This window comes from Martes martes (genome assembly GCF_963455335.1).
Source record: "Martes martes genome assembly, chromosome: 17".
NCBI classification, from domain to species: Eukaryota; Metazoa; Chordata; class Mammalia; order Carnivora; family Mustelidae; genus Martes; species Martes martes.
Window position 1 is genome coordinate 18,759,152 of NC_137905.1, and position 27,715 is coordinate 18,786,866.

General features: G+C 52.5%; 2 protein-coding genes across 3 annotated transcripts in view; one reads left to right on the plus strand and one right to left on the minus strand.

Annotated features, from left to right (window-relative positions):
* Positions 1–17,229, plus strand: part of KCTD19 (potassium channel tetramerization domain containing 19) — a gene marked incomplete at both ends in the record, with an annotated part of 29,867 nt that extends 12,638 nt beyond the window's left edge. Inside the window, 14 exon segments of the mRNA XM_080829035.1 lie at positions 4,210–4,360; positions 5,319–5,510; positions 6,740–6,871; positions 8,632–8,842; positions 10,026–10,186; positions 11,504–11,607; positions 12,095–12,237; positions 12,441–12,524; positions 12,792–12,906; positions 13,324–13,951; positions 15,212–15,403; positions 15,581–15,735; positions 16,063–16,164; positions 17,116–17,229. Coding sequence (XP_080685161.1) covers positions 4,210–4,360; positions 5,319–5,510; positions 6,740–6,871; positions 8,632–8,842; positions 10,026–10,186; positions 11,504–11,607; positions 12,095–12,237; positions 12,441–12,524; positions 12,792–12,906; positions 13,324–13,951; positions 15,212–15,403; positions 15,581–15,735; positions 16,063–16,164; positions 17,116–17,229 — 2,484 coding nt within the window.
* PLEKHG4 (pleckstrin homology and RhoGEF domain containing G4) lies at positions 1–26,213 on the minus strand (the record flags this gene model as incomplete). 2 transcript variants are annotated; one of them, XM_080829034.1, is made up of 21 exons in its annotated part: positions 1–60; positions 18,150–18,265; positions 18,351–18,587; positions 18,732–18,848; positions 19,277–19,454; positions 19,535–19,705; positions 19,799–20,020; positions 20,110–20,199; positions 20,853–21,099; positions 21,175–21,695; positions 21,952–22,134; positions 23,719–23,835; positions 23,928–24,066; positions 24,209–24,357; positions 24,438–24,536; positions 24,694–24,810; positions 24,889–24,963; positions 25,050–25,143; positions 25,231–25,354; positions 25,430–25,525; positions 25,679–26,213. In XM_080829034.1, the coding sequence occupies 21 exons, from the start codon at positions 26,190–26,192 to the stop codon at positions 1–3; spliced, it is 3,666 nt and encodes a 1,221-aa protein (XP_080685160.1). The 2 variants fall into 2 exon arrangements, with proteins under 2 accessions (XP_080685160.1, XP_080685159.1); XM_080829033.1 differs by lacking the exon at positions 1–60 and adding an exon at positions 17,301–17,994 and having other exon boundaries at positions 25,679–26,192.
* Positions 26,214–27,715: the final 1,502 nt, after the last annotated feature.

A 27,715-nucleotide genomic window follows, 5' to 3' on the forward strand; every position in this document is an offset into this window, starting at 1 on the left:
TTAGAGTTGTTCAAGGGCACTGTTGTTTCTTCCACTGGGACGCAATTTCAGGATTTGAATCTGCAAGTGAAATAAATGGCAGGTTCAAGTTCTTCTGATGCAGTCAGCTTAGCATGGGTTTCAGATGGTCTGCTGTCTCTTGTAGGTTCTCCCTAGTTTTACTCTATTTTCTTTCTACTTCACCCGAGATCTTTTTTTTTTTTTAAGATTTTTATTTATTTATTTGACAGACAGAGATCACAAGTAGGCAGAAAGCAGGCAAAGGTGGGGGTGGGGAGCAGGCTCCCCGCTGAGCAGAGAGCCTGATGCAAGGCTCCATCCCAGGACCCTGAGATTATGACCTGAGCTGAAGACAGAGGCTTAACCCACTGAGCCACCCAGGTGCCCTCACGTGACACCTTCTGATCCATCACCAATCAGACCCAAGTCAAGATCTTTTGTCTTGTCATCCTGTCTCCCTCTCCTTCTTCGTATCCTTGTCCCTCTCCCCCCTAGATCTTCCCTCTGGACTCTAGGTCCCAAGTTGGAATCACTGCATTCCCTACCCTCTGAACTCTCTGGGCCCTGCCCACTGTAATCCTGTGTTGGCTTTTCCTCGGCATCTTTCTCAGTTTTTTGTGAATGCAGTCTCCTCCTCGGCCAGCTCATTTTGGGCTCCCTCGTGTTTCATTTTGCTCTTCTTTCCAGAGGACTCAGTTTTCTCTCTCTCCATTTACTCGTATTCTTTCATTTAACACATCAATTCTGAGCATTTACTACACCTTAGGTTCTAGACTAGAAGCTGGGGATGCATCAAGCCAGCTGTTCCCCTGCAAAGCCTGAAAGGACAGGGTGAAACCAAGCTAGGAACCCAGAAAGAGAAGTTTGGAGGGGTCTGTGGGAACAAAAGAGAATGACCAATTCTAGCTAGGGGAGGCTCCAGGCTTTTCGGACAGAGAAGGGAGGAGAGAAGTGTTCTGGGAAGAGGAAATTGCATATACAAAGTTGAGGAGGCATTACAGTGTCTTTGGAGTTTTACAGAGTTTAGAGTCACTGATGATGGGATGCAGACAGAAAGAATGGTAGGAGATGAAGCTGGAAAGGTAGTTTGGGATCTGACCACTAAGAGGAAGGAAGTTAACATTTATATTACTTCCTTTAATCCTTACTTCCAGATTTTCCTATCTCCAGTTTGCCTGTGAGGAGTCCGAGGCTTCTAGAGGTTAAGTGACAGATGGGAGGCAACTTGTTAAGAGCAATGGTGAAGAGCATGGATCTGGAATTCTGGGTTCCATTCCTAGCATCTCCACTTATTTGGGGGGCACTGAGTACTTGTTCCCTTCTTGGGCCTTGTTTCCCATTGCTAAAAGGGAGTGATAATAGCAAAGCCTACTTGGTATGTGGGGGAGGTGGGACATTAGGAGGATTCAGTTTTAAAATGCCTGGATGCAGTGTCTGGATGGCTCAGTCAGTAGAATGTGCAACTTTTATTCCTGAGGTTGTGAGTTCGAGCCCCATGTTGTGTGTAGAGATTACTTAAAAATAAAATCTTAAAAAAAAAAAAGTGCCTGGGCAATAAATGTCAGCTCTCAAGTGACCAAGATTCAAAGCCCAGTCTGTCTGAGTTCAAGGCCCTTGTGCTTTTTGTGTAAAACCTGCTGCCTCTATTGATTGTGAAGGACCTTGCATTCAATGCCAAGGAGAATTTGGATGTCCCATAAGTAGTGGGGAGCACTTAAGTTTTTTAAGATAGAAAGTGGATTGGACTCATTTGCATGTTTGAAAGATCATTGTATGGAGAGGACCTGGGCATGAAAGGACCAGGACTAGGGGAGGGGAAAGAAGGGAGAAGGTGGAACAGAGAGCAGGGCATGGAGTCTTAGGGCTTGCTGGCTGACTGGTGTGACTATCAGTCAAGTCATAGTCCCTGCTTGAAATCCTTCGCTTAACCAGGGGAGATATCAAACTCCTCAGGCCAGCTTACAGAGCTCTTCATTCTCTGGCTCTTGTTTACTGCTCTAGATTCATCTCCCTCACTCCCTCAACCTGAAAAACTTTTTTCTTAAGATTTTATTTATTTATTTGAGAGAGAGATTGGGAGAGGTCAGAGGGAGAGTCAAGAAGCCAACTCCCTGCTGAGCAGAGAGTCCAACATGGTGCTTGATCCCAGGACCCCAAGATTATGATCCAAACTGAAGGCAGACACTTAACTGACTGAGCCACCCAGGCGCCCAACCTTCATACACCTTAAGGCTACAATCAAGGCACAGGGGCAGGTGGCCTGAGTATATATCTCTACCTATCATCCTCCCACCTGTCCTGTCCTTCCTGTGCAGTCACTGTTTTCTTTATTCCACTTATAAATACTGCCACATTATAATAATTTATTATTATTATTATTACCATCATCATCATTATCATCTCATTTTAATTCAGTAATCCTGCTCACCCACTGATGCAGAAACCGTTCCAGTTTCTCTGTTACCTTCCTAGCACCTCGTTTTTATTTCTCTTTGCCCAAGGCTGACTAACTCCCTCATACAGAAACCCATCTTTCACCAATTTCCCTCCTCAGGGTAGCTGAGAGCTTGACATAAAAGCTAAAGTCGTGTGCAATGCTGAGCAAAGAGGAAGAAGAAAGCTTACATTTCCTTCCAACACTGTGCAAAGAAATTCTGGGGTTCCTGGAGCTCCTTAAACTTCAAAAACGATGCCGGCTTTTAATCTCCGTACATGTAAATTGTTGGTTTTCTCATCTTTTCTCAGCTTTCCTCTAAGCTGAGAGTTCCTTGAGTCTAGGCACGGTATCTGTGGTCCTAGTGATACACAAGCATTTCTCAAATAAATGAATGACGGACTCTCTTCTGGTGTTTCACACACACCCTGTTCCTCCCTCCCATTACTCGGTGCTCCCAGAACGCACTCCCCATGACCCTGATCTTTTAGAGTCCTTCCACAAATCCACCAGTCACCCAAAGTGAGGAAGATTCTCCCATTTCTAGTCCCATCCTTTTACAGACGCTGAGCGATTATGTGGGTGCAGTGTATAGCCATGGCCACCAGAGGGCACTTTCAAAGCTTGGGCTTCCTATGAACAGCTTCACAAGAGCCTCACCTGTGTAGTTCAGCTTAGAAGCAGGTACTGAGTCTAAGGTGTTTTGTTGATTTTGAGGCTCTTAGAGGAAAGAAAAAGTTGTCATGTGATGCCTTTCAAAAACTACTTTTCGGGGCGCCCGGGTGGCTCAGCCGTTAGGCATCTGCCTTCAGCTCAGGTCATGATCTCAGGGTCCTGGGATCGAGCCCCACGTGGGGCTGCCTACTCAGTGAGGCGCCTGCTTCTCCCTCTTTCACTCCCTCTGCTTGTGTTCCCTCTCTCTCTCTGTCAAATAAATAAATAAAATCTTTTTAAAAAACTACTTTTCTAGCTATCTCCAGAAATTTCTTGGGAAAATACTATTTTCCTCTAGAGTAGGGACAGGAAAAATGGGATTGCTGTTATGATAGTCTGCCCCTTATACAGGACTTTCAGGGGAGAATGGGTCCTTGAGTGATGGGCAGCACCAGCCCACCTTCTGCTTTGAGCTTCAGCCCTGCCTACCTAGTGTGCTCCAGCTTAGGTACCCGACCCTGGTCACCTGCTCCTTCAAGTGGAGAAGCTCCGGACGTGGAAGACTGCTTGAGCAAGTCACAAATCCTTTACCCTCAATTGCTTCATCAGTAAAATGGGAATGCAGACATTTACCACATCTGTCTCACAGAGTTGTGTCAGGGTAGATGAGCAAATGTATACGAAGGTGCTCTGAAAACTGTGGTACCCACTGCCATGTCCAATTCCCTGCTAAGCTCACGTTCCAGGATTAGGATGAACACAAACGATAAGCAGATCACAGCAATTATACAAATTGTTGAGGGGAAATGGTAGAAAATCTCCAATTTTTAATGATTAAATATAAATTACTCTTTAGCTCTATGTAAGATAAATTTCTATTAATCAGCATAAAATTATAACCCAAAAGGATTGTTTCAAAAATCAGAAGATGGTCATTGAAATTTTGAAAATCAGCATATCATTTTGTAGACTAAATTTTTATATTTTTGTGTGATAGACTAAATTTATTTCAAAACACTTTGCCAAAGTGAGTCACATGCTATTTTTCCTGGTATTTTGCCCTAGAACTGATAATTATGCAACTTAGAATTTTCAAGGCAGTAATTTTCTGTATCTCACAGACTCTAGATAATCTGAAGGAAGGGAAACACCACCTGCGTGTACGGCCTGCGGACATACCTGTTGCTGAGAGAGCATCTTTAAACTACTGGCGAACATGGAAGTGTATCAGCAAACCCTCAGAATTTCCTATAAAAAGCCCCGCCTTCACAGGTATACGCACTGGCTGACTGTTCCTGTCGCCCACGCCAGCTTTCCTTCTCCTCGCCCTAACAGAGTAGCTTCCTCCAGAGAGCAGTCTGATTGCTGAAGTAGTTCTGGATGATCTCTCTACCACTCCATCATCTTCTTTGATCTTGTACCCTGCACATGCCCTCTCCAAGGGTGCTTACCCACTGCAACTAAACATCCTTTTCCACATTCATTCCTCTGCATACTGGCTTCATTTGGGCAAGGCTGGAGTGTATTCTGCCCCCTCCTAGTAGTCCGAGAACTCCACCAACCGTTCAAGTCACCTCTAACTACCACACGAGAAGAGTGATGGGTGACTTGCAGTATAGATTGGCCTGAGACACCAATACAGCCATTCATGATTATTGATGAGTTTCGAGCTTCCAAGAGAGTCAAAAGCATCTGTTTTGTGTCTGTGGGTAACAATGGTTGGTTTGATCAATTAGAAAAAACCAGATGGGGGGCGCCTGGGTGGCTCAGTTGGTTAAGCGGCTGCCTTTAGCTCAGGTCATGATCCCAAGGTCCTGGGCTCAAGCCCCACATCAGGCTCCCTGCTCATGTGCCTGCTGCTCTGCCTCCTTGTGCACTCTCTCTCTATCTCTCTGTCAAATAAATAAATATAACCTTTAAAAAAAAAAGAAAAAGAAAAAACCAGATAGGTAACAAGTATGAATTTAATGACTTTGAGTCTATAAGCCAAACTGCTACAACATGTCCTACTGCCTTTCTTTGTAGATAAACTAGATTTCCGTGTCCTTCTTCCCACCATACTTCTGCATTTGGTGTTAGGGTTTCATCTGGAGAGAGGGGGATGGGGAAAGGAGGCACCTGGCAGGGACCATCTCTGGGGTGATCTCCCCAGCTTTCTCCAGGACCCTGGGAAAAGTGAGAACCCTGGCCTCCGACAGGTGGTGATGCCACTCTAAACATTCTTTTCCAGGCCTACATGATAAGGCACCTTTGGGACTCATGGACACACCATTGTTAGACACAGAAGAGGAAGTGCATTACTGTTTTCTGCCCCTAGACCTCGTGGCCAAGTACCCAAGCCTGGTGACTGAAGACAATCTGCTGTGGCTGGCCGAGACTGTGGCCTTAATCGAGTGCGAGTGCAGCGAGTTCCGCTTCATTGGTGATTGCTCTATTCTGGGGGAGGGGGGCTGATAGAGCCTATCCACCCAACCCCATCCCTCCCATGGAGGCTCAGCTTGGTGCTTAGAGCCTCAGGAGCTTCCTTGGGCTGAGGTGGTGGAGGCATGACAGAGGCTTCTGGAAGGCAAGCAGATTCCCAGCGTTAGACTCCCACAAACCTCAGGGCTATTCTGTTCATTTGGGGATGGCCTGGATGTAAAGGAGCACGGCGGGGGGTGGGTGCCTGCAGTGATCAGGGGCCACAGGAGCTGGTGTGAAGGGCAAGGCCCTGAGCTGGGCTCAAAAGTCAGCTACTCTCCAGCTTGCCTTTATGTGTCTACCTGGGTGGGTTCCCGGCCCGAGTTCCTCTCTCCATAAAATGAGGAAATACGGTTTCCTCTTCCTATTCCTTTGTTTCAAAGAATGGTCCCTACCTGCTCTTATATCCACTAAATCCAGAACAAAAGAGAAGGAGGGCATATGGTGAAGGGTTCCTCAAAATCATTGTAAAATTGTCTGCTCGAGCTAGTGGCCTAAGGAGGGAGATCTTCAACCCTGGACAGAGAGAACCTCCTTCCCCCCACCACCCCGGGACACACACTGGTCAGGGTGTGAACTGAGTGAGCTCTTTGATTCCAAGATGCTGTTGCCACCTAAATGAATAGGATAGGAAACACCCAAATGGTACTGGGGCCCAAATGCCTGGAACCCCAGCCATTCCTTATAGTCACCTCGAAAGTTGTCTTGATGTGCTTCTGAGTCTGCAAGTTGATTCACACAGGATGTTAGCGTTGACTCCATCTCTGCCTCCCACACTGCAATCCAGGCAGGGACAAACTGCAAGTGCCACCTGCCAGCCCAGCTCAGTTGGGTCCTTCCTCTGTAAGCGGCAAGACAACTGCCTCTCTTGGAATGACCTGCTCTTGGGTCAAGACTCACAGGGTAAGTCTCAAGGCCAGTAAGTTCACCAGGAAGTCCTGGCCTGAAAGCCCCAGGCCAGACCAAGGGAGGCCACACCTATGGACTCAAACACAGGAAAACAATGTAATTTGAGGTCCTTCACCTTGAAACCACAGACTTGAAGCTAATCTAACCAGGTATGTTTAGAATTTGTTTCAGAACAAGGAGAGCCTAGGATATGTTGCAGAACCATAAACCCGCCAAAACCCGGACCTACAGCTGAATCAGAAATAACCTCCTTAACCATTTTGTTTCCCTTTGCTTTTCAAGTGAATTTTCTACGCTCACAGAAGATTTTACTACCAGATAATTTCTCTAACACAGATGTGTTAGAAGCAGAAGTAGAGATTCTGGAAATCCCCGAGCTCACTGAGGCTGTAAGGTTATACCGGATGAACATGGGTATGTCACCAGGGGGACCTTGCCCTCCCCTTGACATTCTGGGGCAATCCAGGCTTGAGCTGGAAAAGCCAAGATCAAACGTCTCCCCTCCCACCCACAACCACTTTGGGCTTTGGCTCAGCCCAGCCTGGGTGGGGAAACCAGGCCCGAATGTCCCAGGGAGGGAGGTTGGGCCCAAGCGCAAGCTTCCTGGGGGTACGGTGGGTGTGCCCTGCTTGTGGAAGTAGTGAGCACCTGGGAACTTGAAGCACCTAACGGCCACTGCTGTCCTTCCTCCTTCAGGCAGAGCTGGAGGGCATGGGAGACTCTCGGGCACTTTCTCCACTAGTGCTTCAGTTATCCCACCCACCCCCAGATTCCCTTGTTTCCCTCCTTCACCACCTCTGGCTGCTGTGCCTGTCTGCCTGCTTCTGACACTTCCTGACCCAGGTCCAAAGCAGGCTTCCATGCTCCCAGCCTGCCTCGTTCTAGTTTCTTCCTCGCGTGTTTTATTTGCCTTTCATGGTCCCATCTCCCAAATCCCGTACGTCTATGGAAGCTACTGTGCATGTTGCAGGGAGCCAGCTACCCCGGTGTGGCCTCAGCTGGCGTGCTGAGAGTGTAGAGAACTGTCTTGCACACGTGGAATCTGGCCTGTGCATCACCAGACATTTACTCATGGGAATAAGGTCTTTCCCTGTGCTTAGTCTCAGCTCTCCCAGCCTCACCCCCAGGCAAAATGGGAGTTCTACCCGATCTGCAAGTAGTAGCATCCTGCAACAAGTCTCAGGAGCCTGTTCTAGGGTCTTACAGTCCTCTCAAGGGGGGGAGGTCAAATCCCTCCTTCAGGGTCTCCTGTTTCTCAGAGGATGTGGGCCAGTGAGAGATGGGCTGTAGGATGCTTGCTCCCCCAGAGCCATGAGAAGTTGGAGGAAAGCATGTTTGCAGTCAGGCTCTGTAAACCATGCAGCAGCCCTCAAAGACAAAGCATAGTTTTCACCTTTTATTAAGCACATAACTAAAGGAAACAGCTCCGGTAGCCTTGGAGAGGGGCCAAGCTACCCTCAAATCCCAGCTCTGCCCCACCTAGCTTTGTGGTTTGGGGCAAGTTACTTCATTAGCCTCTCAGGATCGCTTCCTCATCTGTGATACAAGGATGGCACGACCCCTCCTGGAGGGCTGCTCAGAGGGTTGGAAATGATCCATGAAAATCACCCAGCAGCTTGCCTGCTGGCCCACTGTTGCCACTGGGATAGGATCCTACAGATTGTGCACTGGGCCCACTGCAGTAGAGCAAGGGCCTGCCCATGAGCCTGCAACCCCATACCCAGTCTGAAACTAACACCACATGGTATGTCTTCAGGGAAAATCCTGCCCAGGAGTGATAGGGGCTGTGATGCACGGCAGGTTCTGTGCTATGGTTGCCAATCCTTCCCCACAGATGGTCAGAGCAGAGCTTGGAACTAAAGGAGATTCCTGAAGAGGCTGGGGCCAAACAGCTGCTCTACAGAAATTTCTGAAAATCAAGTGTTAATGATACAGCAAACTAATCCCCCCCAACCGCTACCTCCCAACAAATAACTTTGACCTCTAAACCCAACTAAGTATTCACAAAATTATACTGATTTTGAGAGGATCCGGATTTGGCTGTGCAAGGAAATAAGCTCCCTCTAAGCTTCTTTGGTATTAATTCAAGGCAGCAGTAGGAAGCAAGACCCAAAGCTTCTAATAGAGATATGACCATGAGGGGTCTAGGAGTCACCGCATTCTCACCGGCACAGGTGGCTGTTCCCGGACCTCTTGTCCTCCCCCAAGCCCTGGGAAGGGGGGCCGTGCAGCAGGCCAGGAGCCTGTGAAGCCGTTGTACATGATGGCGCTGGGTCTGCTTGTCAAGTACCCAGACTCCGCACTGGGACAGCTCCGCATCGAGAGCACGCTGGACGGCAGTAGACTGTACATCACGGGGAACGGGGTCCTCTTTCAGCATGTCAAGTAAGGCCCTCCTCAGAGAGCAGCTTGGTTCCACTCAGGCTGGTCTTTGCCTTTCCTCAGGAACCAAACTGGGGCCCTGGCTATGAGCCAGAGGGAAGTCATGTCCTTGGGGGCAAACCCATCATTTTAGCCACACCCACCACCACCACTAAACCTAGGCCTTAAAGGAGAGGCCTGGTGCTAAGTAGAAGGGTTCCCAGGGTTCAAAGGCTTCAGACAGTTTCATACTTCTGTTTTCTGCAATCCATTGCTGTTTCTAGCCCTGTTCTAGGTCTGAGGTGACCAGGCCACAGTCACAACCCTCAGGGTGCTAGATAATTCCCCCGCCATGCAGACCTTTCTACGAAGGTCCTCCCCGTGCCCCTCAACCTTTGGGAGGCTTGGTGGAGACACAGAAAGGCCAGAACTGGGGGTGAGCTCCAGAAGCAAAGCCAGACAGGCTTTCTGAAAGAGCCAATACCTAGCCTTTGGTTTGGGGAATGAGCTCTTGAATGTCCCCATTAGAGCCGGAGCATGGATTCTAATCCTGTTTTATAGAAAGGCAAACTGATGTTCAGAGTGGAGCAGTTCTCTTAGGGTCACAAAACATGGATGCCACAACTAAACATAGAAGTGGGTTTTCCTGAGCTCCTAGGAAGGTCAGCCAGTCCTTGGCGTTTTGGGCCTTTGTGGCCCACACCATCCATCTCTCTCAGAGATGTCCCATCCCTGATGTCACAGAGGGCAAAGACAAGTGCCTTTGGAGACAGGGGGTTGATGTTCAGACCCCCAGCCTCTTTCCTAGGCACACAGGGTATCAGTAATCTCCTAAGACCATGGCAGGTCTTAGGGATACTTATGGGGGTATGACATGGGCAGATACTTATGGGGGTAGGATGGGAGTGGCTGGGTCCTGGCCTGGCTTCTGGAACCTTAGACATAGCCTAGAAGCTTACAGTTAGTTGATTTAGAGGGCTTTGCTAAAGTAGGTCAGACTCAGCTCCAACATGGTGAGCCTTGTGTGTCCAAGTTCAGTCTCCCACAAGACATCACCATATTTCTGGTTAAAGAAGGAATATGATGTAGTGGCCACAGATCTGAGGCAGTGGTAGGGGCAAGGCATTCTAGAGTGAAAAGCTGGCAGGCTAGACTCCCTTGGGGTGTGGTGCTGAGGTTCTCTTTAACAGGCCTTTCTTCTCGGCAGGAACTGGCTGGGGACTTGTCGGCTGCCCCTGACTGAAACTATTTCTGAGGTGTACGAGCTCTGTGCCTTCCTGGACAAGAGGGACATCACCTATGAGCCAATGAAAGTGGCCCTGAAGACTCATCTGGAGCCGAGGACTCTGACACCTGTGGATGTGCTCAGTAAATGAGAAATCTTCTTTATTTGAATTTAGCATCAAAGGAGGGCTTGGGCATCATAAAGGAAAGTCAAAGCTGGCCAGACCCAGGAACTATAGATGGAAGAGGAGAGGAAAGCCAACATTTGTAGGTTTTCCTAGAGGGAAACTTTCATATTAAGGTACCCCTTCTCACCTCAAGCCCATGAGTAGTCTTGAGTAGTATACACTGGGCCTGACCCCAGTATGGGGCTGCATGGGTCTCCAAGAGTATGACTGCTCTGGCTCTGAGAGCTGACATGCTGTGCTCATTTGATCCTCACAGCCATCCAGGGAGGGACGTCCCAGAGATTTCTGGGTCCATTTAACAGAGAAGCAGAGGCTCGGGGAGGTGACTTACTCAAAGTACACAGTAGGATAGTGATTGAGCTAGAGTTTGAACCTGAGTCCAAAACGAATGTTGTTTTCACCAGATGCCCTATAATCTCTAATAAACAACCTATTAACAACAAGTTGTTAGATCAAGTTTCCACTGTATTTCTATCATTCAGCAATAATCAAATTTATTGAGCACCTACCATATACCAGGAAAGAAGTAGACACTTGGAGTATAGAAGTGAGCAAAATGGACCCAGTCCTTATCATCATGGAGTTCACAATCTAATGATATACCTCTTACCTTTTGATTGTATAACCTAGGTATATGCCCTTTAATCCTTAACAAAGCTCATTGGAAACTGGTTCCCAAACATCAGAACAAAGCCTAAGTCTAACCTCCCCCAGGAAAAGGGTCATGGGTTCATCTTCTCAAAATAAAGCCCCGTTCTCCAGACAGGCCTAGAGGCTTGGTCTCTTTAGCAGTGACAGTGATTTGATGAGAGCTGGCAATGTGACATTTGCCAAACCATAAGCACGAACATACAGAGGGACTCCTCACCACATGAAGAGTTACACCCAGGACACACCAGCCAGAAACCAGAGGCAGTTGGCAGTGTAGGTGGACAGGAACATCAGTCCAGCTTTCGTGAGAGAGGTGGGTTGGGGAAGAGCATCAGTATCCCTGGGATTGAGATTTTTGAGGGTTCTCCCTTCCTACCCTGAGTTACCAGCTGACCCTCCAAGCTGCCATTCCAAACCCATCTCACCACCCAGGAAAGTGAGCTGGTGAGCTGCAGGGAAAGCCTGAGAGAAGGTTGGTTTCAGGGATACCTGCTGCTTCTCAGAGGAGGCAACACAACATGACTAATGAAGATATTGAGTCTTAACCTGCATTATTAACCAAAATGCCCCACTGATTTCTCTTCTGGTCATGTGACATGTGTCTTTTCACTGGTTTCTTCAGATGAGGAGTGGACGGCAGAAATTACTGTGTATTCCCCCCAACAGATCATCAAAGTTTATGTTGGAAGCCACTGGTATGCAACCACCCTGCAGACCTTGCTGAAGGTATGCTGGCCCCAGGCTGCCCTCCTTCCCTTTTGGCTTCTGTGGCTGAGCAGCTGTAGAAGCTTGTCACCTGACCCTCATATAGCCCCTAGCCCCTGCTTAGAATAAGACCTTCCCCCTGCTCCATGGCCCAAAGTGCTCTTACTGTATGAGCAGCACACTAGGAAGGCCCTCAAGAGTTTGAGTTAGGAAGAGACCAGTCTGAGGGGTCCAGACCAAGGAAGACACAGGTTGGGGTTACGAATGCCTTGAGAGGGTGGTCTAGTCTAGAAGCCAGCAAAACTTGAAGCAGGGATGTTCTTGTCCCTGGATGCTCTGCTCCCCACTATGGCTCTCTGTGGCCAACAAGACAGGGAGATGGAAATCCCAAAGCATCTGTTCTAGAATGGTTGAGAAAATGAAGTAAGAGAAGACTGACCTGCCTCTTACTAAAGACCCAGCCCTTTAACTAACAGACTAACAGAGCCTGGCATACAACCCCTTGCAGTATCCAGAACTTCTATCTAACCAGCAAAGAGTGTGCTGGATCACTTACGGGCAGACCCTGCTGGTCCACGGGGATGGCCAAATGTTCCGACACGTTCTCAACTTCCTGAGACTTGGAAAACTGTTTTTGCCATCTGAATTCAAGTAAGTGACAAATGGAAGGAAATCGTGATGAAACCCCTTCCTTCTGCAATGAAAAAATCTTGAGTTTGTAGCCTTCAGGAAAGAGGTTGTATTATTTACAATATGTATGTAAACTGCTGTTCAAGGTAGCAGCTCTGAAGGCTATGCCTCCAACCACACTCCCACTGCAGCTGCCCAGGTTGACAACATCTTGTCATCTGCAGGGAGTGGCCCCTATTCTGCCAGGAGGTAGAGGAATACCACATCCCATCCCTCTCAGAAGCTCTTGCCCAATGTGAGGCATACAAGTAAGGAAACTTTGATCTAGACACCATGTTCTACAGTTTGGACCTTTATAGTCCTCTTAAGATTCCTGTCCTCGGTCCCACCTCCCCGTTCTCCTGGGGGCGAAGGGGGTGGAGGAGGCCCAGGATTGGCTAATGACCTAAGTGAAACCTTTTAAGAACCCTTCTCCACCACTGGTTAGAGTTAACTAGCCAAAGGGAAGAACTGACCAAACTGGTCGATGAATTAGTAGAAGCTTCTGCTCACTGACTCCCTCTTGGAGTCTGCAGGTCATGGACCCAGGAGAAAGAATCTGAAAATGAAGAAGCTTTTCCCATCAGGAGGCTGCATGTGGTGACGGAAGGGCCAGGATCACTGGTGGAGTTCAGTAGAGATGCCAAGGAAGTAAGCCCTGGCTTTCTTTGGTTTGTTGTTGTCCTGAGAGTGCTATCACAGGGTTCAGGGGTAGGCTCACTACTGAGGGGCATGGCAGAATTAAAGAGCAGGGCCCACATGGACTATGGTAACTATGGTAACTATGGCCCACATGGTAACTATGTCCGAACATTGAAGGAAACACAGGGAAGTGTTGGCCACTTGTGGCCTAGGATGCTGATGGTATGTCCCTTTGGAATATGAGAGACCCCTGGGCTGGTACCACCCCCACTCAGGCTGAGCAAAGATCAAATGGCTGGCCTATGTGGAGGGTAGGATTGATCTGGGTGAGCAAGTGAGGTCTTGGAGGCTCAGATTATTATTCTCAGGTGAAGCTTCAATGTGGAAGCACAACATTCCCAGAACTGCTGTATCCTCCTTTCCCAGACCACGGCCTGCATGCCCGTGGACTTCCAAGACTGCAATGACAGGATTCCATGGAACAAGGCCAAGGGGACCCTGGCCAAATCCAGCCAGACGGAGGAGTCTGAGCAGTACTCCCGGGCCATCCAGGTGTCCCTGTGCCGAGGTGCCAAGAGGGCGGGCAATCCTAGCACATACTCCCACTGTCCTGGCCTATGTGCCAACCCCAGATACTGGGGGGCCCACACTGAGAGTCCTCCCAAGAAGAAATCCACCACAGTCAACCTCACACAGAAATCTGAAACCAAAGACCCTCCTGTCACCCCCATGCAAAAACTCATTTCCCTGGTGAGGGAATGGGACATGGTCAATTGCAAACAGTGGGAATTCCAGCCACTGCCAGTCCCCCGGAGCAGCTCCATGGAGGAGGCTACCCTGCAGCTCCCTTCGGGAAGTGAGGTTCCTTCCCAGCCCAGCACCTCAGCTTCCTGGAAAGGCCACTCCACAGGCTCAGAGAAGGACCTGGGCCCACTGGCAGGGGCTGGAGCTGGAGCCAAAGACAAGGGGCCAGAGCCAACCTTTAAGCCGTACTTCCCTGTGAAAAGAGCTGTTACGCTAAAGGACTGGGGCAAGCAGAAGCCGAGAGAGAAAGGTGAGTCCTGTCCCATCATTGACTTAAGTCTCACTTAACAACAGAGAGGGCAAACCTTGGCCAAGATCACAGAGTGAATTAGTGACAAAGGGGGACTAGAACACTCTATTCACGGACACCAGCTCTGCCAAGCAGCAGAGATGACCAGCACACTGGCATGCCTTGTGGGGCTAAGAGCCTGCAAGAAGCATATGGGAAGAGGGTGTCTGTGAAATAAGAGGAGCACAAAGAAGGCTGGGGGTTGGGGAGTGAGCAGGGGAAGGAAGAAGTCTTGGGTGCTTGTGGAAACACAGGTCTTTGGTCTAGCTCTGGAGGCCAGGTTTCATGTAGGGAAGTGACTGGAAATAGGGCTGAAGACGTAATTAATCGGGACAGGTCTTGTGGGCCAAGTTCAGGACCTTGTACTTTATTCTGATTCTATGGGGTGTGGGCAGCCACTGAAGAATTTTAAACAAGGGAGCAAGCAGTCACGTGTGCATTCAGAGAGTTTGCTCCAGGAGTAGAGGAAATGTAGCAAACAGAAGCAGGAGTGTTAGAAGCGTAAGGTCGTTCTAGATCAAACAGTCTAGGCAGTTGGGGGAGGAAGTAGGGAAGGATCCAGCAAGAGAGAGGCCAGGTTTCTGGCTTGTGTGACTGCAGGAGGGTGGATGATGACTGAGGCAGAATGGACAGGAGAAGGAGCTGAAGAGAGGCATGTTATGTGTGGTGGAGCAGTGTGGAGACAACCCAAGGGAGTATGCTGAGAACTGCCATGTTGGGCTGTTTCCTCTGCTCCCTCAAAGTCTTTCTACAGTATTCTGTTGCCTTCCCTTTTAAAGGCTTAGTGCCCTCCTTGGAGGCACCTCCTTGGGCCCTGCCTGTGAGGCCTGAGTTGGTCTGTCAAACATACTCTTCGGAGTGGACATGTATCAAAAGCTCACCCAAAAAGCTCCTCTCATTTTACAGTTTTCCAACAATTTCCAGTCCCCCAGGTGGAGTATTATCAACTCTAGTTAATACTAGCCTTAGTTCAAGAGGAATTTGGAGAGTTCCTTGGAGATCTGAAATGTAGGGTTGGGCTTGTAATGCTTCTACAACAGTGGAGAGAGGAAGCCCAGGACAGGCCCCTGCCAGCAGAAGATGCTACTTCTGAGAAGCTGGAGGCAGAAGCTGCTAGAAGGCTGGGGTGACTGACTGTGCTGGTCTGACACCAGAGAACCCTTCCCTGCTTGGTCTCCAAAGTGGCTTAAGGAGGACCCCCATCCCATGTTGTTTTCACAGAAAGCCCTGGCCCTGAGCAGCCTCTGCTTGAGGCCAGTGAGGTGGATAATGCAGGGATCATCCTCAAAGTGACCCATCCCCCTGTGGTGGGCAGCGATGGCTCCTGCATGTTCTTTGAGGACAGCATCATCTACACCACACAGATGGACAACCTCAGGCATACACCAACCACAGCCAGCCCTCAGCCCAGAGGTGAGAGACTGAAGCCATACCTGGCCCTGTGCTTCCTTGCGGAGATGCCTGAGCCCCTACCCAGGGTACTTTAGGAAAATTCTCCCTCAGGAGCCCTAAGCTTCTCCCCTTCCTCTAAGCAGGCTCTAAGGCCTTAGCCGCAGGCAAGTGTGGCCATATCCACTCTCTCCTCCACAGAGGTGACTTTCCTGAGTTTCTCTCTGTCCTGGGAAGAGATGTTTTATGCACAAAAATGTCACCGCTTCCTGACTGACATCATCCTGGATTCCATCAGGCAAAAGGACCCCAAAGCCATGACAGCCAAGGTGGTCTCCCTGACCAATCGGCTGTGGGTATGTTTGCCAGGCCCCAGACCTTGTTTCTTCTCCATCTGTCTGTCCCCCTTTCCCCACAGTAAGTGGTGCCAGGCAAAGGGAAGCAAGTCGGGGGAATAGGTTAGGGGCACAAGGGGGGCAAGAAGCACACAAACAGGAAGACAGGGCAGTGTCATCTGAACCAAGCCTTGACCAAGAGGAGTTTGGCATGACAGTGGCCCCTGATCCCTGTAGCTCCTACAGACCGAGGGAAGCCCTGTTCTGCATCCCACTCTGAAAGGCAGGGAGCAAATGTGTGTCAGGCAGCTGCTTCCAGCCCTGCCTGACCAGGGGCTCTTCTGGCAGACCCTGCACATCAGCCCCAAGCAGTTTGTGGTGGATTTGCTGGCCATCACCGGCTTCAAGGATGACCGGCACACCCAGGAACGCCTGTACAGCTGGGTGGAGGTGAGGGCCACCTGTACCCCACTGGGAATGCTGACCGTGTGGATACCTCAAATGGACACTGTCTTGCTGCATGAGGGTCAAGCCAGCAGTGCCCAGAAGGCATGGCAGGCAGCTAACCTCTGGTCCCTGGTCCCAAGGAGGGAGAAACAGTGGCTGAAATTAACCAGTCCAGAGTGATCAAAAAGCAGTATGCGGGCCACTGGTTTTTGTAGATTTCCTCCAATGGTACCAATTTTGCCTTCATTACTAACACCCCTGCCCATACTTGGGAAGCACATCACATGAACCCAAGTTTTTGGGGTGCTAAAGCCAGAGAAACTATTAGGAGTCAGACCTTTTTGATGGGTGATACCAGTTTTACCTACTTCACTATATCCTCATTTTCGTACATTCCTTTCATGTATAAGCTGCTTTTAAAAGCATTCTTCACCAAAAAAATGTTCAATAAGGTCAAAGGAATGACCCAGGTTTGACCCAGGTTTTTTTGTTTTTGTTTCTTTATTCCTTAAAATAATTTTAGAGTTTTAAGTTTTTAACATTGTAGGTGAAAAAGATTCAGCTTATTTCTCCTTAATTTGTTATTTCTGCAGTCAAGTACATTATTATAATACTTTTCACCCTAAACACACTGGTTCCCAGTTACTACTAGGCCTCTGGCTGGTCTATTGATTAGAATGGTGAAGTCAGCATCTACAGCTAGAAAATGGAAAACCAGTGGCCCGAAACATACATTTTTGACCCTCTGGTTATTCTGGTAGCCACTCCAAGCCAGAGCCTTGTGAGAGGCCTTTGGGCAGAACTGAGCCCGAGAGCATCAAAGGTCCCCACTAACAGGCCTTGCCCTATCCCTACCCCTGCTCCCAGATGGGAGGACCCTCCCCACACACACCCACAGAGCTAGGGTAGACAACCAGCCAAGAAGTAGGGGATAAAACGAGCCTTTCCTTCTAGCTCACACTGCCTTTCGCCAGGAAATACGGTCGCTGCATGGACCTGCTCATCCAGAGGGGCCTGTCTAGATCTGTCTCTTATTCTATCCTGGGCAAGTACTTACAAGAGGGCTAGCGTGACCAGAAATGATGCCCTCACATACCTCCACCTGCCAAGGCTCATTTTAAGAATGTGTGTCCCCATCTGAGGGTGTATCAGTCTATTTTTATTATAAATAAAGAGAAATTTACAAGTCAAGGGTCTGGACTCTCTGAGACACCAAAGATCTAACAACCAGTGAAATAATTTTAGATAACACTCTAACTGAAAGTTATTCAAAAGATGTGGAGTCATTATAACCAAACCGACCCAGGAAAGAAGAGCTGGGCGTGGGCAGCCAGGCAGTCAAGGGTTAAGGGCACAGTAGCTGTGGGCTTGCCCCCAAGTTTGAGAAGATTGGCTTTGAGATTAGGAGTTGGGAAGCAACTGCTGGGAACCCACCTATGTTCCTCCTGAGGGTGGGGGCAGTCCAGTCGCTGCCCAGAGCCACTTGGTGCCCCACCAGCCTAGAACAGGGAAACACCCACACTCTGCTCTAGCCTAATCCTAACTCATAACTGGGGTGGGAACTGCAGAAGGAACAGAAAAAAAGGGACATGGGGCCAGTAGCTCAGAATCAGGGTAGTCACTCAGGCTTGTGGCCAGGCTCCCTTGGAGAGGTCCTTGCCAGTCTGCCAGTGGGCACAGACATCAGAAAGAGTAGTCAATAGGGCAGTGCATGTGGGCTGGAGGTGGCCCAGGTGGCAACCATACTCTGGTCACAGCAGATCCTGAGAGAGGTGATGTTTCTTGGGCAAAAGCTGCTGGATCCACTGCCCGCCTTCCAGCCCGGGCTCAGACCTGTGGTTGACAAGCTAGGCATGACTGCCTGTTTCCTCAACTCAGGGTCCAGCGGGGATGTCTGGGGTATGGCCCTGGCCCACCCACCCACCTAAAGGAAAGGCAGCCATAGGCCTGGGCTGGGGCTGGTAGATACAGGACAAAACGGTACTCACACAGGACAAGTCCTCAAGACCCCTGCCCAGGGCCTGCCCTGACACACAGCTGCTGTCAGACCCACTGGATCCACTGGCTGATGGGCACTGGGATGAGACCTCTGAGTCCTCAGGAGCTAGGGAGGAGGAAAGTTAGCTGTCAGCAAGGGAGGGCCAGACCCTAAACAATACCATCCTGCTTCTGGCTAAACCCAGACCTACTCAAAGACAGCTGACTGCCCAGCTCCACTTCGGCCTCCGGTGCTGCTTCCTCTGGAAAGCTGGCAGAATACAGGGGCCACCGGAGTCCCAGAAGAGCCGGGTCTCTGTACAGGTGCAGGTTGAGGGACCCCAGTACAGAGCAAGAGGCAGGGTCTCCGGGAAGGGAACTCAAGGCCCCCAGGTAGGGGCTGTCACAGTCAAATGGGGCCACAGCAATAGAGGCTCGAGAGCGAACTTCTGCGTAAGAGAGAAGGTCAGGTTGGGACCGGCCAGAGCCTACCTGGGCCAGGGTCCTGAAGGGAGCACAGGCAAGGGCTGACAAAGGTCCACGCTGCCTCCCATGCAGCCTTCCTCCCACACCCCCACCAGCCTTCCCGCTACCTCGGCACTTCAGGACATAATTGACGGTGCGGTCGCTGATAGCTTCCTTGCTGGGGGCGATGTCCCGGAAGGCCTTGCTCCCCACACCCATGGACACCATCTCAGCCATGCGCACCTCTGGATGGAGAGTGGGCATAGGTGGGGCCTCTCTCTGGACATCAGCCTTGCCCTTGGGCTTTTGTCTACCCACTCCCTTGAGTAAGTCCTTCCTGTACATCCATACCCTGCAGATTAGCTATCGTGTGCACAGAGCCTTTCTTGGTGCCATGCTCTCCTCCCAACAATCCTGGGGACAGGTGTCATAACTGCCCTTTTAAATATAAGGCCTCTGATACTCAGAGAGATTAATACTGTGTCCTGTAGTCAGGTACAGTGATAGCAGGACTGCCTGACTTGGAAGTTCTTCCCCCTACACTGGCTGCTGCTGCTGGACCTCCCTGCTCCCAAGCATTTCCAGGCCCCTAAGGCCCTGCCTGGGCCCCTGTGGGACACTGTAAGCTGTCCAGAGAGGGGACCTTATATTGAAGTAGGGGGCAGGGACACACCCTTGTTGTGGATGGCCTGCCTCCAGAGCAGACGAGAAATGTCAGCTGTCCAAGCCTGCTTGGTGGCCAAGCTGGCAGCCTGCAGCACAAAGGTGTCCCTGGCCTTGCGACGGCGGAACCAGATCTCAAACCGTAGGTTGCTCTCCCCACAGCACTCCGTGAGGCCCAGGTCTGCCATCTGCGAGGTCAGGAGAGAGGCTTGGTGAGGCACTGGGGGAGGTGGGGGCAGGGAGCACGGGAGCGGTCAGGTGGGCCTACCTTGAAGGAACGCTTGTAGGCAAATGTGTCCGTGCCTGTGGGTCCTCTGCGAGGCTTGCTGAAGAGCAGCAGCTCCTCAAAGAGAAAAACGCGGCGCAAGGACTTACGGCGCCCAGTGCGCACCGTGAACTCATCCTGTCGCACCAGCTGCCCCTGTTCCTTGAGGTTAACCTGCTAAGACGGTGCCCAGTGAGTGCCCAGCCCCTGCCGCCCCCTCCCCTCCACACCCACTGCACCTGCCCACCACAGCCTGGCATGACTCACATCACAGCCCTGAATGGCATCCATGGCCAGCAGGTCATTGCCGTGTCGCAGCTGGAAGCGGACGAGGCTCTGGGCGGCCCGCAGGGCACTCAGCTCCTGCACGGCGCCCCCGCAGGCCCGTGCCAGCTCCTGTAGCAGCAGTGCATACTTGCTCATGCGCTGGATGGGCTTCAGCAGGTAGGAGGCCAGGTCCAGGTGGTCCCCCAGCATTTGCTGCTTGTCCTACCGGGTGCATGGAAGACCATTAGGCGGCTTTGGGATGCTTCCTCCAACCCCTACTCCCTGTACATCCCAGTCTCAGGCCCATCTACCTTGAAGAAGGTGTGACCAAAGCTGGTCATCAGGGCATCGGAGCGAGGTTTATTCTTGCTGTAGAGCGCGTACATCCCAAACTGCACCCTCTGTGAGGACACACAGCTCAGCCTGGGTGCAAGGGGGCCAGCTTCCAAAGTCTGGCCCCCATGGGCCAGATGCCCTCAGCTTGAGAGGACCAAAATGCCAACAAACAGCTCCCAGGGAAGCCTCCCCTGATCCAATCCGCCTGGCTTTGAATGAGGCAAGAACAGGCACTGTGCAGAGTGGCGCTTGCCCACAGGGCCTTTGCTCCTCCCAATGCTCTGGGAACACCACTCCGGGACCCCTCATCTCAGACTACCCCTTCTCTTGCTCACTACACTTGGCCACTTTGGTCTCTCCTTCAAACTAGATCTTTCCTCTGGATGGAACATGCCAACTCTAGCCCTTCCCTCTGGCCCCAGCTTAAACATCAGTTCCTTAAAGAGGCCTCTAACTGCCCCACCCCTGCCCCACCACTAATTCACAATCATCGATCTATCCTGATTATTTTCTTCCTAGCTCCAACTATAATCCGGAATTCCCTTTTTTAATTTTATGTCTCTTGTACTAAAATATGAGCATCCAGAGAGGCAGGGACCCTGCTGGTCTCGCTCACAGCTGTACCCATCACAGAGCCTGGAACCAACCATGTACCCAGGAGCTCTTTGTTGAGTTTGACAGAATTGGCTAGGGGCCATGTGGCCTGTGGGAGGCTTACATGGCGCAGGAAGGCATAGGCTACTCGGGATGGGTGCTGGGTACAGGCCTCCAGCTCACGCAGGAAGAAATGACAGTGGAAGTCCCGCAGCTTCTCCAGGTTGCCAAAGAGGTGGGCGCGCTGGCCACGGAGGCCCTGGGGGACATCGGGGCGCTCCAGCTCCGGGAAGTAGTTCTCCATGGTGTAGTCAAGAGCACGGACGTACTCCCGCTCTGTAGCCACCATCTCCGCCAGCACCAGCTGGAGCCTACCAGATAGGTGGAATCAGGATTCAAGACCTCTCTCCTGCCACTGCCCTCCCTGCCCTGCCCACTGGCTGCACCTGCTGGGGCTCCTGGGGTCAGAGCTGCTTGGCAGAGGCATGGGAGGGGATGACCCTGGCAGGGCACCCCCTCCAGCCTCTGGTCTGTGGCAGGTAGCCGCAGTGGCCACATGGTGGCAGTGGTGGGCAGGCTCTCTGAGACTCTGCCCCAAATTCTGATCAAGGCTATGTGCCTTCCTCAGGGGAGGGGTAGCAGATGCAGGTGGGATGCGTCTGACACACAGGCTGGCCGTGCTGCCCGTTGTGGTCGTGGTCGTGGTCAGTGGTGGCTTCAGTGCGGCCTCTAGCTTCTGGTCCAGGGCCAGCCAGGTGTCCTGGCATCGTGCCCAGGACCAGCGGCACTCCTGGCGGATGCTCTCAGAGCCCAACCCTGTGGCCAGAGCCCACATTTTTCGGAAGTGGGCAGGAGGCAAGTCAGGGTGCTTGGTCCAATGCAACTGCAGCCGTTGCAGCACGACCCCAGGGTGCTCCTGCTCCAGCTCTGCCAACACCTGCTGCCCTGCCTCAGCCCAGGTCGAGGCCTGTAACACCAAGCCCGGAGAGGCAGTAAAGGTGGAACTCACCAAGACCACCGAGACTTCCCTTCAACCCACTCCCCATTCCCACAGGATAATGACTCAGGCCATATCCCCCCAGTGGTTGGATTTTGGGGTCAACCTGAAGACAAGGAGAGAGAATAGGCAGAATCCTGAAAGAGCCCAGGCTGTGCTGGGGTTAGGCAGCCGCCCCTCCATTCTCACTGACCACCTGGAGCCAAGGTCAGGACACCCCACCTACCTGCTTGAAAAAATGGGAGAGCTTCTCTGCATCTGCCAGTCGCTGCCGCTGCCGGGCCAAAGCCCTGGAGAAGTCAGTCAGCTGGGCTTGCAGGGCCAGAAAGCGGGCCCCAACGGGGCCCAGCTCAGCAGCCTCCCAGCCAGCGAGGGGCTGTAGAAACTTCTCCCCTCGCCTGACCTGCTCCTGGAGACAAGAGACTGGGCTCAGCGATCTGGGCCTGGTGGTCTAGCCCAAAGCAGTCCTTTCCACAGACATCTGTATATATCATTGTGAAGTCTCTCCTATGACTGAAGACCTTCCCTTGCCCACCCCCCAACTCCCCTCTGTCTCTGTGCCCCTCTCCACAGCCAAACTTCGTAGAGAGGTTGTTACCCTTGGTATCATTGCTTTTTCACCCTGTCAACCTAATGCAACCTAATCTGACCAACGCTCAGCAGCCTCTAGTCCTCTCTCTGCTAGCTCCCCGACAACTCTCCACTCACCTGACTCTCCTCATCCTTCTCTGGTGGTTCCTCCTCCTGCTCCCCATCCCTCACCTGGGCCATTAAACACTGATGCTTCTGAACACAGTCCACACTCTCTCGCCTCAGGCAATCTTGTGTGACCGACTTCAAATGTCATCCACACACCCACATCCACCAAGTGACCCTCTACACCCTGTTCTCTCCTCTGAGTTCCAGGCCAATCCCCATGGGCCTAATTCCCTCATGGCCATCTCCAAAGCACAACCAAGACTACACTGATGAATTTCCTTCCCCCAGAATGTCCTTGTCTCCCGGCCCCTCTCTCAGGGAATGGCACACATTCACCCCTGCAATACCCCTCTCCTTCTTACTATGTATCCACCATCAAATCCCAACAATTTCCCAAATCAATCTCCTCTGTCACCGTCTGGCCAGGGAAAGCATCATTCCCGGTGGGCCACTGCGACTGCATCTATGGACTCTACACAGACATCATTCACATCACTGTCTACCCAGAAACTAAGATGATAATCTGAGAACGTGGATCTCGTTATGTGACCTTCCCACTTAGATTTTACACTGTGACAGGGCCCAGAAACTTGGCCACTACTTCTCCAGCCTCATTTTATCTCATCTCTCTCCATTCTCTCTCCCTTTTCTGCACTGCAATTCAACCTCACTGTCCTGCTCATGGTTTCTCAGGCAACCCATGCTCCCTCCTGCCACAGAATCTTTGCACATGCTGTTTGCTCCCTCAGCCTGGAATGTCTCTTAACCCCAAACCCTCTCCCTCCTGATTAACCCAGATCTATTTTTCAGCTTTCAGTTCAAAAGTCCTTATCTCAAGGGGTGCCTGGGTGGCTCAGAGGGTTGAGCCTCTGCCTTTGGCTCGGGTCATGGTCTCGGGGTCCTGTGATCGAGCCCCACGTCGGGCTGCTTGGCAGGGAGCCTGCTCCCCCGCTCTCTCTATCTGCCTGCCTCTCTGCCTACTTGTGCTCTCTCTCTGTCAAATAAATAAAATCTTTAAAAAAATTCCCTATCTCAAGAAAGCTAGCCCAACGCCCCTTCTGGGTGAGGTCTTTATTAATACACTCAGGTAGAACCACCTGCGTTACTTCTCTCCAGAGCTTCTGCCTGTTTACAAACACATACATGACTTTGAACCTGTGATTACAACTCATATTTTCTACTTAACTATACATTCCAAGAGAAAAAAGAATAGATGTGCTTTCACCCACCCTGCACTCCCTGTCCCCAGCAAAGTGACCTAATACTTATGGAATAAACAGGTGACCAAACTCACCTGGGCAACCTGGTCCAAGTCCTGAAAAGGACCTTGGGCCTGGAGCAGCATGTCCAGGGAGGGCTCCCTTAGCTCCTCAAGTGCTGGCCAGCCCACCTGCTGCAGCCATACTTCAATCTGGAGGGGGACGAGCAGGGAAAGGAATGCTGCTGTGGGGTGGAGGTCATGCTTGAGATGAGAGGGCAGGCCCATCTGGGCAGATTTCCCACCTGATGCAGTCCACCCTGCTGGGCCTCCAGGGTCTGGACCAACTCTAGTGCCTGTACCCGCTGGTTACTCTGGAGGGTCAGTTGGTGCAGCAGTCCATCTACGCGGCCATAGAGTTCATCAACCTCATCCACTGCTGGCCTGGTACAGAGTACATGGTCTTAGGGATCTTAGTTACCCTGCTCCACTCCACCCTGTCCTGGGACCACAATCCTGGCTGGTTCTGAGCCAGCATAGGATGTGGTGAGCTGGGGCAAGATCTGGGACCTGAGTTTGCACCTACCTGTAGTCTGGGCTCAGGGTCACCTCTGGGACTTCTTGCTTCAGCCATGCCAGCTCCAAACTTCCCTGGCCTTGTAGCCACGCTAGCCGTGGTGAGTCTAGCACGTGCTGCATCAGGACCCGTGCCTGCCGTAACAGCCGACCAACTTCCTGTGATTTAAGGTAACAGGTAGTGGAGGTGGGCATGGGAGAAAATGAGGGAGACAAAAAGGTGTCGAGGGAACACTCACCCCAGGCTCCATGGGCCGGGGCACAGCCTTCATGCTCTCGATGGCCCCCAGGAGCAGGGCACAAACCACCTGGCAACTCCGCAGTAGGGCTTCCAGACGCTGTGAGCAGGGGCAGGCATAACCAGAGTAGTGCAGTGCTGGTCCCACGCATTCTGGATCCTGGGCCAGCTTTGCACCGCTGAAGCCAACCCCAAAGAGGCCCCTCTGTTGGCCAGGTTGCCTGCCACCCACCCTATGCCCCATGCACTGCACTGACCATCCGGAAGCCCAGCCAGGCCTGGTGGCAGTAAGGCAGGCCTCCTCCCATTGAAGTTGGCAACCCGGAGGTGGAGACGTGGTTCAGGAGGCTCTGATGAGAAGGCAGCTGCTGCAGCTGCCAGAAAAGAAAGTGGTGACAGAGGCCTAGTGGAGAAACAGCCCATCTCCACCCCTGGCCAAAATGGCTCAGTACCTGCAGCCCGGAAGGCACGTCCTCTGGCATCTTTCCCAGTAGCAGCACCTGGTACACTGACCCTGGGGCTGCCTCCTGCAAGGCATTTGAGTTCAACCATGTTCCCAATCCTACACAAAAGGAATGACTGAAGGCAGCGGAAGCTACAATCCTGTACTCACCTGCAGTTGGCTGAGCCCCCAGAAGAGAGAAGGACTTGGGGAACAAACTTGGGCGTCCACCAGCACGGTCAGACCCATGGCCTGTACTTCGGGCCTAAAGGAGAGGCTTCAGTTCAGTATCTAATTCCCCAAACTTGCCATCCTCCAGCTCGGCTCCACCCCTCAAACTTCCTCCCCCAACCTGGGGATGCGGCGCAGGTAGAGCAGGAGACGGATGAGTTCATGGTTACTGCACTTGGGGTGAAGCCAGGCAGGGCTATGGGCACAGAGAAGCAGCACTGCCCGGCCTTCTACATCCCGAGTCCCTGTGGGGAGAAGGCAGTGAACACCTGCCCAATCAAGTCACTCCCCTGCCCCCGCCTCCAGTCTTTCCCAACTACCTGGCAGAGTAGCCATGCCACTGGCCAGCAGCTCCCAGGCCAGGTCTTGAGCCAGGAGATAATCAGCAGGCTTAGGGAGGCTAGATCCACTGGGGTCTTCGGAAGGAAAATGGCTTGGGTCTGCATTGGGCCACCCACCCAGAGACCCCCTCCTCGGACCTGGGCTCCAGCTGGAGTAGGGTGAGAGCCCTCCACACCTTCAGGAACCCTCCCTCCCTTCCAAGACCTCCTTGGCCCTGCCTCCCTTACCTGCCTCCAGTAGCTCTGATGACATCTGAGATAATGGGCCTTCAGGGTCCACAGGATCACTGTCCAAGTCCTCAGGACCCAGGCAGGCTGGCATTAATCTGCTTGGAACTTGGTCCCTTGCCAAGCCTCCCCCTTGGCTATCACTCTCACCCTGTGTGCCCTCCCTGAGGTGGGAGGACATTGGGCACAGGAGGCTCTCCACTCCAGAGGGCTTTGGTCCCTCTAACTGGAGTGAGGAACCCCCTAATGTGCAACCCTGGCCATCCCCTGACCCATCTACAGCCATCTGTCCTGGGGGTGACTGAGGCTCCCCAGGCAGGGGGCTGCCCTGTAGCCCTTCTCCCTGGGCTGTCCCTGTTGTTGGTCTCGGAGGATTGGGGTCCTTAACCTGCATGGGGGGAACAGGTTCCCCTTCATCCCAGGCATCCCGGAAGCTGCACACTGCAAACCTCCAGTCAGTGGCATGACCCTGGGAGTCCAGGGACTCATCCCCAACCTCCGACGGCCCTTCCATCACCCCCTCCTTAAGAGCTGGCCTGCTCAGAGCAAGTAAGAGGGGGTTGGGCCCTCAGTGTGAGGCTTCTGCTCATCCAGGGAATGGGTTGGTGATGGTCGGAGAACCGCTCAGTGGGTGAGACAGGCAGAAAGCACTAGACCAGAGGAGGGTCTGGTCTTGGTGCCCAGAGGGAGCACAGACGCAGCGGCAGTTCAGACCTGAAGAGAGGGGAGAACAGCAGGGGTAGGTCCCCACGCGACCGCGCTCGCGTGGGCCTCAGCCATGAGGGCCCCCACGCTTGGACGCACACTCCCCGCCACGCTTTGCCGGTCTAAGCGGATGGGCCGCCGCCATTGCGTGGACGCCGTGCTGCCTAGTGCCGACACCCGCCCAACCGGGCCTTGTCTCGCCACGAGACTCCACGCCCCACCCCTCGCCCGCCCGCCTCACTCACGTCCCCGGGACGCGGAATCGCGTAGCCGAGCCCTCGAACCTACCGCACCGCCGTCGACGGCGGGTACAGCGCGCCGCCCGGCGTCCACGGGCGCCGCCTCCTGGCTGCGGGGAGGGAACGCAGGAAGGCAGAGGACGCGGCGCCGCGCCGCCCCCTGGGGGCCGGAGGACGGAGCTGCATCCCACCCCAGGCTCGACGGCAGCCGCTCGGACCCCCAGGAAAGCGCGGAGGAGCCGGCCCTCGCAGCGCCCCTTGCCAGCCGCCGCCCCCGCCAACCCTCGGGGCCAGGCGGCTCCGCTCCACTCCCACCCTGAGGGTCCCCTTACTTTGATTTGGCTTCTCTGTCGCCCGGAAGGGGCAGAGACTACCAGCCGTTTTGCTGTGCCCACTCGCGGGGCCTGCCTGGGAGCGCCGGAAGCGGCCCCCTGCTGGTGAAGGCGTTGTTAAGTGCCCGAGGTGAGTGATCCGGTGGGCGGCGTGGGGGTCGAGAGAAGGGACTTGCGTGGGGAGGAGTGGGGCACTCGGGGGCGGAGACAGGGGTGGTGAGGTTTCTGCTCTTGAATGCACGCAGTATGGAGTCGGGGGGACTAACTCACCCTCTCTCCTCAAAACTGGGAGCATTCACTCCTCACGGGAGAATAAAAGTGTGAGCCCGCTGTCTCAGGAGGTCCCTAGAAAGAGAAACTTTCTAAGCCCAAACCAGCTGCTTGGGCTGCTAGAAACCAATAGGGGTATCTTCGTGGAGGGTAGGAGGAAGGCACCCCTCCCTTGCAGCGCTCAATCTTCCTTCCAGGCAGGGGCACTAAGAGGCAGGTTGTTTAATTCCATGCCTGGCTGGGGACTGCTGTCTGGGCTGGAGGCGGGGAGGGAGCATGGAGGCCTCTGGGGTAGGAGCTGACTCAAGCCTACCAGAATCTACCAGCCCCAGACCCTCCACTCTGGTGCGTTCCTGAGCATTTTCACCTACCACCCCTCCCCACAAAGTCCCGCCAAGGAGGCTGGGACTGAGGTCAGGGTCCTGGAACCAGAGACACTAACCCAGGCCTGCTCCTTCACTTACCTGCTGGGTGAGCTCCAGCAACTCAAT